At 48.6% G+C, this 15,760-nt stretch overlaps 1 protein-coding gene across 1 annotated transcript; it reads left to right on the plus strand.

Annotated features, from left to right (window-relative positions):
* Positions 1 to 3,539: 3,539 nt before the first annotated feature.
* LOC310921175 (olfactory receptor 14J1-like) lies at positions 3,540 to 4,475 on the plus strand (the record flags this gene model as incomplete). The annotated part of the gene is made up of 1 exon (XM_083881284.1): positions 3,540 to 4,475. The coding sequence occupies one exon, from the start codon at positions 3,540 to 3,542 to the stop codon at positions 4,473 to 4,475; it is 936 nt and encodes a 311-aa protein (XP_083737410.1).
* Between the last annotated feature and the right edge of the window lie 11,285 nt (positions 4,476 to 15,760).

Genomic DNA, 15,760 nt, shown 5'->3' on the forward strand with positions numbered 1-15,760 from the left:
TTGGAGCTGCAAGAGGCAGCAGCCCGGCCCTGGGGGCCTCTTGGTGGCCCCGGGCGAATGCTGCGCTCTCAGAGCCCAGCTGGCAGCTGGCTGCTCCCGAGGGGAAGCGCAGCCGTGCCGGGCACAGCACAGACTGGTGGCATTGGCCGCCCGCAGTCTGCACAGGAGGAGAGAAAGGCACAGCACAGCCCAGGCCTGCAGGCCTGCCTGAGGATTCCTACTCTTGTGCCGGCTGCCCTGGCACTCCTGGCAAAGGTGAGCAGTGTGTGCAGCACTCTGGGCACAGGGAGGGAGCCGGGCTGCTCCGCAGGCTCCAGCACAGGGCAGCGTCCTTCAGGCACGGCGCTTCTGCCTCCCGGGGGAACCGAGGCCAGCGGGAGGCAGGGACAGCTTGGCAGGTCACATCTGCAGCACAAAAGGGCCTCACACAGCTCTGCCAGGAAGCGCCTGCACTCCTGGAGCTCTGCACTCAGCCACAGCAAAGGGGTGAAATGCAGAGTGCTCTGCAGAAATATTCAGGGACACCAGCCCAGCCTGCTTTGTGCTCTCTGGCACACAGCAAGCGCTGTGCAACACAGCCCTGAGCTGCTGGGAGAGAGGTGTTAGAAAGGAGCCAAGCCTTGGACGAAATTAAATGGGAACAAAGTCATGAAAGCAAAAGAGAACTGTTTCTTAGTAAGGATTCACCTGAGCTGAGTGTGCATCTCGCTCTCCCAAGAGCCAAACACACACACTACACACACTCACACAGAATGCTGCTTTTTTATTGCCTTGCCCAGCCCAGGGTGAGCCATGTTCCCTTTCCCTTTGGCTGGGTACTAGGGAACTTATATTCTCTCCCCACTGCCTCCTTTTCTGTCCCCTCCCCTCTTATCCTACTTCTCTTTTGGTCAGGTCTTCAAACTGGCCCCTCTCCTAGATCACAGCAACAGCCAACAAATTAACTAGAACAAATACAAACCCTAAATAACAACAACCAGAACCAACAACATTCCTTCTTTTTTCTAATAACCTCTCAGGTGCAGCAAAATATGACCTCCTATCTCACTGAGGGAATCAGGGATGGACTTTCCTTCTTTTTTCTAATACCCTCTCAAGTGCAGCAAAATATGACCTCCTATCTCACTGAGGGAATCAGGGATGAGCCTGTCCCTTGTGCTTGAGCAGCGAACTGATTTGGAAGGGAGCAGAAGGGTTTCAGGAGGCAATTGGTGTTTTCTTTCTGAATTCCTGAAGGAAAGACACAATGTGGCTTCAGAAAGCAAAAACACTTTCATGGTAAATTGAGGAAACGCTTGTGAGCAATTCCCAGAGAAGGAAGGTGTTGAGAAAATGTTGAACTGTAACAAATCATGAATTCCCTTTGCATTAACAGACAGTATTGAGCCCTCTATTCCTTCAGCACAGTGACTGATGTGTGCAAGTGGCTACCTCAGCCTTGAGAATAGAGTTGTCCTCCTAAGAAGGGAGCTGGAAAACTACTGGTAGGGGAAGAAAGTGGTTGTAGGAGGCTCTTGAGCATCAGAGGAAAATTGCAGGAATGGGATGTTCCCCAAATGACCACCAGAGACCCTCAAGAGAGTCCTACTCTCCTGTCAGGAACTTCTGAGAAGTGATTCAAATATGTCAACTAATTGGAGGGAATGTTTGGCCTGTAAGTTTCAGCAAAGTAATGAGTAGGTCTTCTTTCCATGGTTACAAATTAGTAGGTGAGATTTCTGAGTGAGCACATGTTAGGAAAGTGATTCCCCATGCACCCAGCACTGAAATAAAGTCATGCCTCCTTTCTCCCACTGAGCTGGCACCGGGGATTGGGCCCTGCTTGGTGACTTTCATTTGAGTCACTTCTGTTGCAAGGTGAAAATGAAATCTTTTCCAGCTCTTTCCCTCGGGGTTACCTTTTTGGGGGCCAAAGCTCTGTGCTGCAGGTGGCCGAGGTGTGTGCAGAGCAATGCAGCCTCCACAAAGCCCTTGGTTTCCCCACAGGTTATGGTGATTTGTTGCCAGCTGTGCCCAGCTGTGGCAGAAGAAAGAGCCCGCAGTGCAGTGGGTGCCGTGCCCTGCCCAGCCGGGGCTCTCTGGCACAGAGGAGCAGCAGCACCAGCACCTTTCAACCCACTCCTGCCTTGGCCTCCCCTGGCACACAGAAGCCTCTGGAAATCAGCACCACCTTGTCAGCCTTCCCACCCTTTTTTTCCCCTCTCTTGTTTTCTGCCTTTCTCTGCCCTCTGGTTTCTCACTCTTTTCCCCTCAGGATTCTCACAATGTTCCCCTCACATTTGCTCCCTGTTTTTCTCTCTTTGCCAGTAAATTTTCTCACTCTCTTCCCCTCACATTTCCCTCCATTTTCCCCCTTTGTTTCTCACCCTTTCCTGCTCATGTTTCTTAGAATTTTCCCATTGTATTTCCTGCCTATTCTTCCTGTCAACTTCCTCTCCTTTTTTCACTCCCATTTCTCACACTTGTCACCTCACAATTTCTGCCTTTTTCCCCTCACATTTCTTAACCCACTGGTTCCTGTCAGTGACTGCTCCTCTTCAGTAGTGGATGGGCTTCTCTTGTTTTCCCCTGCAATCCCCTACTCCAAAGAACGGGTGCCAGAGCAGTGCTCCAAGGAGTCCCTGCCTGTGCGTCTGCTGAACAGAATGGCTGTGCTCAGCTTGAAGAGTCTCATAGAGAACAACCTAAAGTGCACTGGGCTTCCTGCTGCAGTTTTGGTTTGTATTTCAGTTCTCTGTAGTCTTCATGGTGTTCTAAAGAAATAGGTCCCCTGAGGGATACACATTGTGGGTGAGCAGCCACTGCACCATCCGCCTCAAGCAGATCCATCTTCGTTTTCATCCCCTCACAGTCACTGTGACTCCTGCCTGGACCAAACCACTTGTGATGCTTCTTGATGCTGAACAAAGTCCATCTGCTCAGGAAATGCTTTTGGCCCTCTTTTGGAGAAAATATAAAAGCCTTTCTTTTAAAATGTTCAGTGCCTGGAATTTTTTCCTATTTTCACCTATTTGAATTGCCTTGACTTAAAAATACTGCCAGCTGACATTCCAAACTGGCTGGTCTATGTTTGTGTGCACAGAGCAAATGTGCCACACCGTGCCCATTTCCTGGGTGTCTGTTAATGTCCTGTTCAACAAAGGGCTGAAGGGAAGGACTCTCCCTGCCCCGCGCGGCTCCGGGGCTGGAGCTGGGCTGGCAGGGGCCGCAGACCGTGCTGGGAGGCCCCGCCTCAGCCCCATCCGCCATCGTGTGTGTGTCTGCCTCAGCCCCATCCACCATCTTGTGTGTGTCTGCCTCAGCCCCATCCGCCATCTTGTGTGTGTCTACATCAGCCCCATCCGCCATCTTGTGCATTGACCCAGTCCAGCTCTGAAGTGAATGTGTTGCTGTTTTGTCAGCAGTCAGGGTCAGCACCAAAAGCACCAACACAAGCAGGACAGTCTGCAGGGAATGGCCAAGGCTGGGCTCAAAGCAGCCTCTCCTGACTTGTCACTGTCCTTTATCCATGAACAAGTCCCCAGGGCCACACACAGCAAATGTCCAACAGCAGCTCCATCAGCCACTTCCTCCTGCTGGCATTGGCAGACACGAGGCAGCTGCAGCTCCTGCACTTCTGCCTCTTCCTGGCCATCTCCCTGGCTGCCCTCCTGGCCAACGGCCTCGTCATCAGCGCCGCAACCTGCGGCCACCACCTGCACAGCCCCATGTTCTTCTTCCTGCTCCACCTGGCCCTCAGTGACCTGGGCTGCATCTGCACCACTGTCCCCAAAGCCCCAATTCACAATTCCCTCTGGGACACCAGGGACATCTCCTACACTGCATGTGCTACACAGCTCTTTTTCTTTCTGTTCTTCATCTCAGCAGAATATTCCCTTCTGACCATCATGTGCTACAACTGCTACGTGTCCATCTGCAAACCCTTGCACTACGGGACCCTCCTGGGCAGCAGAGCTTGTGCCCACATGGCAGCAGCTGCCTGGGCCAGTGCCTTTCTCTATTCACTGCTGCACACAGCCAATACATTTTCCCTGCCCCTGTGCCATGGCAATGCCTTGGGCCAGTTCTTCTGTGAAATCCCACACATCCTCAAGCTCTCCTGCTCCAAATCTTATCACAGGGAACTTGGGCTCATTGCAGTTAGCGCCTGTTTGGTATTTGGTTGTTTTGTGTTCATTGTTTTCTCCTATGTGCAGATCTTCAGGGCCGTGCTGAGGATCCCCTCTGAGCAGGGACGGCACAAAGCCTTTTCCACCTGCCTCCCTCACCTGGCTGTGGTCTCCCTGTTCGTGAGCACTGCCCTGTTTGTCTACCTGAAGCCCCCATCCATCTCCTCCCCATCCCTGGATCTAGCCCTGTCAGTTCTGTACTCAGTGGTGCCTCCAGCCCTGAACCCCCTCACCTACAGCCTGAGGAACCAGGAGCTCATGGATGCCCTGAGGAAAATGATGCCTGGATCTTTTCAGAAGCAATAAACTGCCTCTTTTCCTGCTCCAGAAGCTTCAAAATACAACTCTTCACAATCTCGTATATTTTTTCCTTTTTGTCTATTTTTTATTTGGGACCTTTCCTGTTTCTTTTTCTAGAGTTACTACTTTGTGATGTCACATCCCATTTTCTGATGTCACAGAAATGCCACTTCTATGAAGTCACAGCTCACTCTGTGATGTCACAATCCATTCAGTGATGTCACACAGCTCACTCAGTGATGTCATGCAGCCACCCTGTAATGTCACAGCACAGTCTATGACCTCCGAGCCCTCTCTATGATGTCATAAAGCCACAGCATGATGTCACATCCTGCTCTGCAATGTCACACACTCTCCTCTGTGATAATTGCTTGATGACCTCACACAACAAACTCTGTGATGTCATAGCCCAATCTGTGACCTCACACAACCCACTCTGTGCTTTCACACAGCCTCTTTGTGACATCACAGCTGTTCTCTGGCTCTGTGACACGGATTAGAGCTGATTTTGGCCATTGTAGCTCAGATTTTCCTTGGATTTCTTTCTGTGTGTATCCCAACATACTTTCCAGCATTTCCCCCAGAAATCTCGGGAACCTCCCAGAGTTTGGGGACATTTTTGGGTGTTTAAGTGCAGATTTTGGGTATTACAGTGCAGATTTTGGATGTTTTAGTGCAGATTTTGGGGGACTTGAGGCCACTTTCCATGTGATTTTAGTGCAGATTTTGGCCATTTTACAGTCAGATTTTCCCAAGATTTTTTTCAGTTGTCATTCCCAACCATTTTTCCCAGGTTTTCCCCAGAAATTCCAAGAATCACCTTAGATTTGGGACCATATCTGGGATTGTTTTGCAGATTTTCTGTTTAATACAGAGTTTGGGGCTCCTGAAGCCAGTCTGCAAGCAATATGTATTGTGACTTTAAAGGATTTTTCAAGGAGCTCTGCGAGGCTCCTGTACTAGATTATTGTGCTGTCTTTTACTGAGCTCCCTGATAAACGTTCTGTTGATCAGTGAAGAGGATTTCACAGTGAGAGGCAACAGTGCAGCCTGTTCAGTGGCCCAGCAGCCTCTGGGGGAAAACCTTTTCCTGAGATCCAACCCAAAGCTGCCCCGAGTCAGCTCCAGCCATTCCCTGCAGTCCTGTCCCTGGGCCCCAGAGGGAAGAGGTTCCCACAGCCCCCAGCCAGGGACCCGCTCCCAAGGCTGTTGCCAGGGCAGCCAGGGCTGGCACCAGCTGTGATGCTCGGTTTCCCCGGGCCGGGCTTTAGGAATGGGATTCCCCAATTTCTGCTCCCGCTAAAACCATGCCGCCCCCCGCTGCCCTCCAGCCTCCCACTGAAAGTACAAAAGGCAAAGATCCCAGGCTGGGATAAGAACAATTTACTGGCAACTGCAACAAGATAAGCAACAAACAGGAATAGAAACAACAATGATAACAGAAGGGATAAGACAAATTATATACAGGGAAAACTATAACAACACTGAGTGGCTCTTCCCAGCCATGTATTTTCTCCTTCCTGGAAAAAACACTATTCTCCTAGGGAGAGAGTGGGTTCTTTTCCTGCCCCGGGTAATGACAAGAGATGAGATCAAAAAAAATGACAGGGCCATGACCAGACCCTGACGTTCTTCAATCCCATCTCACATCATTGCCAGGGGCAGGGGAAGGGACAGGTGTCCTTCCCGCATGGATCATGGTAAATGTGAGTCACCAGAGCTCTTCCTAGTGTGAGTCCTCTGATAGAGGATGAGGTTGGAGACTCACATGAAACTCTTCCCACAGTCGGGGCACTCACAGGGCTCCCCTTACCAGTGACTCCGTTGGTGTTGGGTCAATACAGAGCTCTGGGTGAAGCTCTTCCCACACTGGGGACACTTGTGCGGCCTCTCCCCAGTGTGGATGAGCCGGTGCCTGATGAGGTTGGAGTTTTGCTTGAAGCCCTTCCCGCAGTCGGGGCAGCGGAAGGGCCTCTCCTCTCTGTGAATCTGCTGGTGCCGGAGGAGAAGGGAGCTGGTCTCTAACCTCTTCCCACACTCAGAACACTCATAGGGCCTCTCCCCAGTGTGGCTCATTTGGTGGATGATCAGCTGGCCCCTCTGGTTGAAGCCCTTCCCACATTCCCCACAACTGTATGGCCTTTCCTCAGCGTGGGTGTTCCCTGGTGATGGATCAAGTGGGAGCGTTGGCTGAAGCTCTTCCCACATTGCTTACACTCATAGGGCCGTTCCCTGGTGTGGATCCTCTGGTGGTTGATCAGGTTGGAGTTTCTGCTGAAGCTCATCCCGCATTCCCCACACTCGTGGGGCCTCTCCCCAGTGTGGATGCGCCGGTGTCTGATCACGTGGTCCCTCCAGCTGAAGCTCTTCCCACACTCCAAGCACTTGTGGGGCTTCTCCCCATAATGAAGCTGCTCATGGACCAGCTCAGAGCCCCGACTGAAGCTCTGTCCACCTTCCTGGCACTGGGTGAATCTTTCCTCTTCAGAGTCCCCTGGGATGGGTTTGGAGCCCCTCCTCCTGCGGGATCTCTGGGGTTTTTCCTCCTCGTTTGATTCTTGCACAGTGGAGCCACTCAAAACGGCCTCTTCCACGAGGTTCTGCTGTGGGGATTTGTCCTCCCTGGTCTCCATCCTCAGCTTCTTGTCTGGGAGAGGAAGGACAAGGAGAGGATGGGATTTGCCTCCGTGCCAGAGGGAAGGGGAAGGACAACCCCCCAGTCCATCCCCAGCAGGACAGTGTTGGCAGCAGGGCTGTCCTGCAGCCGGGGGCCGTGCTGGGCTGGGAGATGGAGCAGGAGAGAGGGGGAAAGGGGCACTGACTTCCTCCTCACCTGCCTGGATATTCTGGGCTATCTTCCTCTTCATCGCAGGCTAAAGTAAAATGTTAAATTAAAAATGCAGTCGAAAATAAAAAGAAAAAAACACTGACAGAGTCAGAATACAACCTGACACCCAGTTAGTGAAGGTGTTCGTGGCTGCAGTCCTCCTGCAGTGACAGATGTGGTTTTCTTGAAGCAGTGATGTTATAGAAGGGTGTAGTTTTCCTCGGAAAGTCCAGTGGTGGTGTAGATGGGTCTGGTCCTCCTCTGGGAATCCAGTGGAAACAGGCTGCTTCTGCTGTCTTGAAACTGAGATTATATCCAGGTAGGAATGCTTGGCTCCTTCCTGTGGGTGGAGCATCTCACAATGGGGTGATTTAGTTTTATCAGTCATGCAGTCAGCAACAATGGCCCATTAACAGAAGATAAGCCCCTGGAGGGAGGATGGGTTGTGGAAGAGATAAAGAACACTGCCCCACCTGGTTTTAACAGCTGGGCCATTAACAGAAGATAATCCCTGGAGTTATGAGGGATGGGCCATGGAAGAGATAAAGAACACTGCCTCACCTGGCTTGAACAGATGGGAATGGAATAAAATAATTTTGGTTCCATCTTGCATTTTAACCCAAGACTATTGGTCAAATGCATATTCATGAAGACTATACACATTTAAACATTCATTTGTGTGCATATTTTCTGGGAATTCTTTAGCTTAGTTTGACCCCTGACCTCATCCTCTTAAAAAATGTGCCATAATGCAGATGTGATTTTGAGACTTTTGTGTTTTATTTCCTTTTAAGGCCCCCTGATCTGTAGTTTGTCAGTTATTGATGGCCAAATGGTCGGCGATGGATTCCTTCTGGCTCTTTCTGTGTTATTTGCCTGGGTTTTTTTTTTCAATGTTATCTTATCATCCAGACATTTTAGCCAACGTTTTTCTTTCAGTGAACATTAGCAATTTCACTATTGTCAGCCAGTTACAGAAATACAGGCATCAGTCATTATTTCCCAACCATAGTCACTTCTGCAAAAGATAATTAGCACATTTTAATTTTTTAATATTAATATAGTCTATTAAATGGTATATTTATATTGTTGTTTTTATTTATGTTTATGATTATGGTCTTTATATAATATATTTATAGTTTTATACCTCTATTTAAATATTTTGCAATACCATCAACTATAAGACATTTATCACACTGAAATATGCAATCTCTACAGGGATTAGGGTATTAACTGCTAAAGGGTGACAAATTAGACTATATCAAAAGTAGTTTAAAAGAGATTACAAACTGCACTGTGTCAAAATAATTTGCAAATGCCAAGATATAAGTGTGAAAGCCAAGAACTACACAGTTGTTTCTAACCGGTCTCCTGGCCTAACAGAACACCAGGACTGTGCTAAATGAGCAGATTGAAGGAATTACAAGGATGCATGCTAGGAGTACTGAGGACACATGAAAGGCTGTCGTCGTTTGAAAGACAGGGATCTGCTGGGGAGGGGCAGGGCCTCCCTAGAAATGGAGAATTCAAACCCCCTCCCTCCAAATTATTATAATTTAGAAGAGGAAAGGGGCTTTCAGGCAGAGGGATGAGGTTAAGAAAAACAGTTCTTTACTAGTATATATAACAAGGCAAACAAACAACAACTGCAGCATTAATAGCAAACACAACCAGGAACCTTGGGAGGCATTGTTTCACAAAGCCTGGGGCAGTCCAATCTCTTGGGACCCTGAGAGCACCAAGCTGGAAGAGTGGAAAAAATCCCGGGCTAGTGGATGGGATCAGAAGCTGTGCAGTGGCAGCTGGAATGGCAGGGATGTCCCAGCAGGGCAGGGCAGTGTGGGGTCACAGAGCAGCAAAAAGCCTCAAGGCAGCGCCGAAGAAACGGCGGCAGCGGGATGGGGCTGGCCCAGCAGGGCAGGGGGAGACGAGCTCAGAATTCCTGGGCACATGAGCAGGGGTTGGCAGATTTCACAGGACTGCACTTTGGTGGTGGCAGCAAACTCCTCCCACAGCAAGCAGCAGCCTGGCTGTCCTCTCCCCGACACCGAGAGCAAGAGAGAGAAACTGCCCCCAGCCTGTCCTTTTTCCTGCCCCAAAACTCAGGTTATCTCCCCCTCCTGACTTTCAGCCACCTCTATATTTTGGTCAAGCATCCATAATCACTCAGTGCTTAGTCTCCCACCAACTTAGGTAGAAAAAATCAGTAAAAAAAAAGGATCAAACGGAACCTTCAATACTCTCCTGCTCCAACTCCTACTTCAGGGAACTTAGGCTCTGTTTTAGTTTGAATAGACAGGGATCTGCCAAGGAAGACTGGAGTCTCCCTTGGAATGTAAGCCCCCTCTCCCCTTTTTCAAATTATTGTAAATTTGCAATTAAAGGGCTGTTAGGCAAAGATTTTGGGGATAGGTATAGCAGTTCTTTACTAGGGATATTAAAAATACAAATGTTCTAGTATTGTAGTGTTGGAATTTTGTAGTGGTTTTTACTTGTCTGACGGTCCTTGGGAGATATTCTTCTCTTTAATGCTTCATTGCCATGACTATCTGTGCATGCACTGAAGAAAAATGAACTCAGTTTCTGGGGAAATGAGCAGCTGCAAGTTGAGGGAGTGAATTTTAGATGGTTGATAACTGGATCTTGCAGGGCCTTGGGGCTGGCCATGGATTTCCCAGCAAAGGCTGCAAAGACACTGGAACAGACCTGTCTCTGGATTTCTCAGTCCCTATGGATTGGTTTTCAAAACCTGTGGATGGATTGCTGAAAGTCTCTAGGTGCTTGTTGAACTCCAGGAGTTTCACCAGAGCAGACTTTATGGGTTGATTTTCCAACCTATACTCTGAATTTTGAATTTGAACCATTCAAGAGTGTAATATTAAATTAAGTTGTTTTTTATTTCTTCCCATGTCAGTAAAGTTTTTTTAACTTTGAGAACTTTGTCAGTCTTTTGCGGGGGCATATGCTTGTCTCTGATGATTTTGCAGTTTTCTTCTTCAATACTGTTTTCATTACATTACTTTTATCAATATTTTATAAATGCTAAATGTCTGAAAAGCGTAATTAAGATAAATTTATCACAGCCCATAATCAGCCTCAAAGATTTTCCAGATTATCTGAAAGGGGGTATAGGTAATTTAAAGGTGTCAAATACCACAGTCACTTAGAGCTTGATCTCTCAAAGTACTCATCAGCATTTTTTAAACAGTATTCTTTTCCACCTCCTTTCATGTAGGAAAGGTCTTATTCCTGCCATCACGGTGTCCCACAATTAAAACCCCACAGCTCTGTTTAGTACCTGTAGGTAGTTGAATTGCACTGTTTCCTTTGAAACCAGGTACGTGCTTGGGCTGCAGGCCTTGAAAGAATTCCTGATTGCAACATAATTTTGTGTGTCACAGGAGGTTACTGCTGCTGGGAGGCTCTGTGCTGATCCTTTGGAGAAAATGTTAAAGGATAAATCCAATGGAAAGCTCAGAAAAGAGAGTAATTGATAGTCATACAGATCTTAATTTTGTCAGTTTTCTCTTCCTTTAATTTTTTAAAAAAATAATTGTATTTTAGAGTGAAAGTCTGTTTTTTAGCAAAAAATTATTTGGAAGTTTAGTGGGCCATTCATTCACCCCAAATCTTGTTCCAGTTAATTTGACTCCATGATGATTCAGAAAATTTACAGTCATTCCTCTTGAACTTTTTCTTATCTCTTATCTCTTATCTCTTATCTCTTATCTCTTATCTCTTATCATCTCTTATCTCTTATCTCTTATCTCTTATCTCTTATCTCTTATCTCTTATCTCTTATCTCTTATCTCTTATCTTTTTCTTATCAGTGGTAGTGCTGACAAAATTTAAAGGGCTCTGCTTTGGACAAAAAAACCCTTTTTATAGATCATCAGATTATTTTCAATTTGGGAAAGAGGTCTTAATTGGTAATAGATTCTCTTAGGGAAAGGAAGATTTTCTATTTTGAGGTGATGTGTTGAAAGAGATTCATGGAAAGATTTGACCCACTTATCTCCATCTGGTTTTAGGGGGAAGATGTGCAGGCTCTGAAGAGCAGCATTTGATGGCCTCAAGTTGGGGAACTCCAAACCCAAGGTGTCTGTTTGGGAAAACGTTGATTTCTGTAGAGCAGGTACTAAAGTTGGGGCCAGAGCTGGGAAGTGTGGCTCCCAGCCCAGAGCCATCACCTCCATAAAACCACTCCTCCAAAGTCCTGGCATATTTTGGGATAGCCTGCACCTCAACAGTGAAAACCAAAGCCTTGAATAAAGAACAGAGAGGGAAATGGAAAAAAAAAAAGTCAAAAGAAAGTAATTTGGATGTCTTGGGAGCAGAGAAATCATTTCAGTGAGCCATCTCTGACAGAGAGTTTTGGAAAACGAGCACAGAATATTAAATTCCCTGCAGGGAAAAAGCCAACTCCATGCTTAGGCCATGATATTTATCAAAAGCAAGTCTGTGGTTGCAGGAACTCTCCTGCACAGAGGAATCCTGCAGGGCCAGCTGCTCTCCGGAAGGAGCCTGTGAGCTCCATCAGCCTTTTTGTCAAGCAGGGGCCAAGTCCCAAGTGTAGCAAGTGATTGAAAGATCCTGCCCAAGCCCTGCCCAGGTGACCCAAGGTGAAGGTGGGGGGAGACCCCAGAGCCTTTTGGGGACACCTGGGACATGCCTGGGACCCCCTGAAATCCTTCTGGGAGACCCCAGACTCTTTTGGGGACACTTGGGAACTCCTGGACCCATTTGGGGAGCCCCAAGATCCCCCTGGAATCTCCACAAACCCCTCTTGGGACCCCCCCCCAACCTCTCTAGGCCCCTTTTAGGACACCCCCAGACCCATTTGGGACTTCCCAGAGATATTTGGAGCCTCCCAAAATCTTTCTGGAACCCCTTGGGACCCGGTCCCAGACCCATGTGGGGACACCTGGGACACACTTGGGAGTCCCAGACCCATTTGGGGACCCCCAGAGACCCCCAAGCAATTTGGGGATTCTCCAGGACCCCCCTGGGCCACCCCAGACCCATTTCTTCCCCTCCTCCTCCCTTTCTCCCCTCTCCCAGACACCCCTGGGTAAATTAGGGGATATTTTGAGGTTAGTTCGGAGATATTTTGGAGTACATTTGAGGAATATTTTGGGGTACTTTTGGCAATATTTTGAGCTAATTTTGATCTAATTCTGATGTAATTTTGCTGAGATTTTAGGGATAATTTGGGGTAATTTAGGGATATTTTGGGGTAGTTTGGGGTTAGTCTTGATGTAATTTTTTTTTGATATTTTGGGGTAATTGTGAGGATATTTTCAAGATATTTTGGACTAATTCTGGTGAAATTTTTGGGGATGTTTTGTGGTAAATTTGGGGTAATTTTGGCTTTTAGAGAGTACATATTTTCGGGATATTTTGTGATATTTTTTGTGTAATTTTGTGGATATTTTTGGGGTAATTTGGAAACAGGTGAGAGAAAAATTCCCCGGGAATGTTACCGAAAAATTCCCAAAAATCCACGGAGAGAGTGCCTAAAATGTCCCTGAAATATTCCAAAAAAATTCCAAAAAATGTGTGGGGAATGTTTCTATAAACCCCCAAGATGTCCCCAGAATATTCCGGAAAATGTGCATGGCATATTTTTAAAATCCCCTGAAACGTTCCCCAAAAATATTCCCAAATATGTGCACGGAGTGTTTCTAAAATCGATTGGAATGTTCCCTAAAATTCCCAGAAGTGTTCATTGAGTGTTTCTAAAATGTCCTTGAAACGTTCCCCAAATATTCCCAATAATGTGCGTGGACTGCTTCTGAAAGGTCCCTGAAATATTCCCAAAATATTCCCAGAATCTTCTCATAACATCCCCAAAATATTCCTGGAATATCTCCCAAATGTGCCCAAAACATTCCCAAAATGTCCCTAAAATATGCCGACAACTTCATTAAAAAATCCCCCGAATAATCCTAATTCCCCCCAAAATATTTAAAGAATGTTTCTAAAATGTCTCTGAAATGTTCATAAAATATTTCCAGAATCTTCTCAAAATATCCCCAAAATATCCCCAAGAACATTCCCAAACTATTCCCAAATATCCATAGACAGTTACCAAAAGATCTGAAAAATATCCCCAAAATATTTTTTTAAATGTCATTGCTGACCTGTAATGGGCCATTAACAGAAGAGATCCATCCCCATGGAGGTAATGGGAGGGTGAGCAGAGATAAGAATCAATGCCCCACCCGGTTTTAACAGCTGGCTTGTTATCAGAAAGGCACTTGCACCCTCCCTCCTGGAGATACAACAGATAAAGAAAAAACACCTCCCCAGAACGGTTTCAAAAGATAGAATAGAATGAAAAGTTTTGGCTTGTTTTTTTTTGGTGATTTTTGGATTTTTTTTTTTTTTGGGGGGGAGGGATTGGTGGGTTTGTTTGTTTGTGGGGTTTTTTTGTAGTTGTTGTTTGGTTGGGTTTTTTTTCTTGTTGTTGGGGTTTTTGTTTGTTTGTTTGTGGTTTGTTTGGTTGGTTGGTGGGAGTTTGTTTCGGATTTTTTTTTTTTGTTAGGAAACCCAAGACACCCTTCATGACTGACAGAAATTAAACTTTGTCCCCAGGCCCTGCCCACCATGTCCCTCATCCAAGCCCTGGCACTCCTATGGATCAGGAACAGTGTGGCCAGCAGGAGCAGGGCAGAGATTCTTCCCCTGTGCTGGGCACTGCTTGAGGCAGCACCTCGAGTGCTGTGCCCAGTTCTGGGCCCCCCAGTTTAGGAACAACATGGAGGGGCTGGAGCGTGTCCAGAGAAGGGAACAAGGCTGGGGAGGGCTCTGGAACACAAGTCCTGTGAGGAGCAGCTGAGGGAGCCGGGCTTGTTTCTCCTGGACAAGAGGAGGCTCAGGGGAGACAAGGCAGTGTCAGGGCACAGGTTGCACTTGATGATGTCCAAGGTGATTTCCAGCCTTGCTGATTGTGTGATTCTCTAAAACCAGCCTTGCAGCAGTGTCAGAATGAGGCCTGGGCCTCCTCTTCAGAAGGTGCAGCAGCCCAGGTCCCTCAGCTTCTCCTGACAGCCCCAAAGCCCATCCTGTCAGTCCTGCAGAGCCTCTGCAGCTCCTCCTCATGGCCCACAACAGGAGCCCCACAGCCAGACACAGCAGGCCAGATGTGCCCCCCTGGCCTGGGGTGCCTCTGGCAAGGGAGCAGCCCCAGGCACTGCAGGAGCCTGCAGACAATTCCTGAAGCACTTGGAGGATGATCCTGCTCCCCAAGGGACGTTCCTATGGTGCCAACTCAGGAACTGCAATGGGGAGTGGGGCCAGAGAGGAAAGGGCAACCAGGGATGGGCTGTTTGCAGGGGAGGGAACAGGGGTTGGCAAGAGGAAGAAATTTGTAGAGGGAAGTGTAAAGAAAGCCAAGGCAAAGCAAAGGAAATGCTGAGAGCAGTTTGGGGGTGGCTGCCAGGCAGCCCTGGCTCTGAGCAACAACGTCTACAGTGGCACAGGAAACTCAGAGCTGATGGGAACAAACTCTCTGTGTGACTTGAGAGGCCACGACAAAGCTGAGTGGTTTCCCTGCTGTGGCCCAGCCCTTCCTGGCCCCAGGGGCTGATGGCATTTGTGCTCCCTCAGGTTCATCTCCCCACACCAACAGCATGGGGGTGCTGAGGCCTGCTCTGGGCGGTGCAAACAGGGGCTCCTGAGGCAGTGCTGCCGGGTCTGTGCCTGCAAGGATGCGGCCCCTGTGTGAGCTGGGGGAGAGGCCAGGGCTGCCCAGGGGGGATGTTGTTGGCAGGTGCATGAGGACGCTCTGGGACGCTGCCCTGGGGTGTCCAGCACAGTGGGGATGGATCAGCCCCTGCTCTGCTGCTCCTTCCCGTCTCCCCCAGGGCCCTTGCAGAGCCCCAGCCCTGCTGTTTGCCCCCAGCCTGCCCAGGGCCAGCCTGGGGCTGCTCCCGGGGCTTTTCTGTGCTGAGCATTGGCCTGGGCGTGTTCTGGAGAGAGCCTGGGCAAGGAACTTGGAGCCCCCAGGCCCTGCCCTGAGGCGTCAGCGCTGCCCCAGCAGTGCCCATGGCCTGTCCCTGCTGCAGCCCCGGCACTGCCACCCCCAGCCCTGTGCCCGGCCCCGAGAGCCCTCAGGCCCTACAGCAACACCAGGGCCAGGAGGGCAGTGGGGCAGGGCCACGGCAGCAGCACTGGCAGCACCAAGGGCTGCTGCTCCTGGGCACAGCTGCTTTGCCAGCCCTGATCTGCCCCCAGCTCTGCACACAGACATTGCTGCTGCAGCTGCACAGAAGGGAACAAAAGGGGAATCTCTGCAGAAAACTTGGCTGGGAGATCCTTCAATTCCTTTAAAACCACCAAGAGTGCAGCCCCTCACTGACACAGTCTGTGGCCACAGAGAAAATGCAGAGAAACAAAATGAGAAATGACACAAACAATGAGATTTATTTGTAACATGATTAAAAGAATAAAACACAGGAGA

The sequence above is a fragment of the Zosterops lateralis genome (assembly GCF_965231275.1).
Source record: "Zosterops lateralis genome assembly, chromosome: 33".
NCBI classification, from domain to species: Eukaryota; Metazoa; Chordata; class Aves; order Passeriformes; family Zosteropidae; genus Zosterops; species Zosterops lateralis.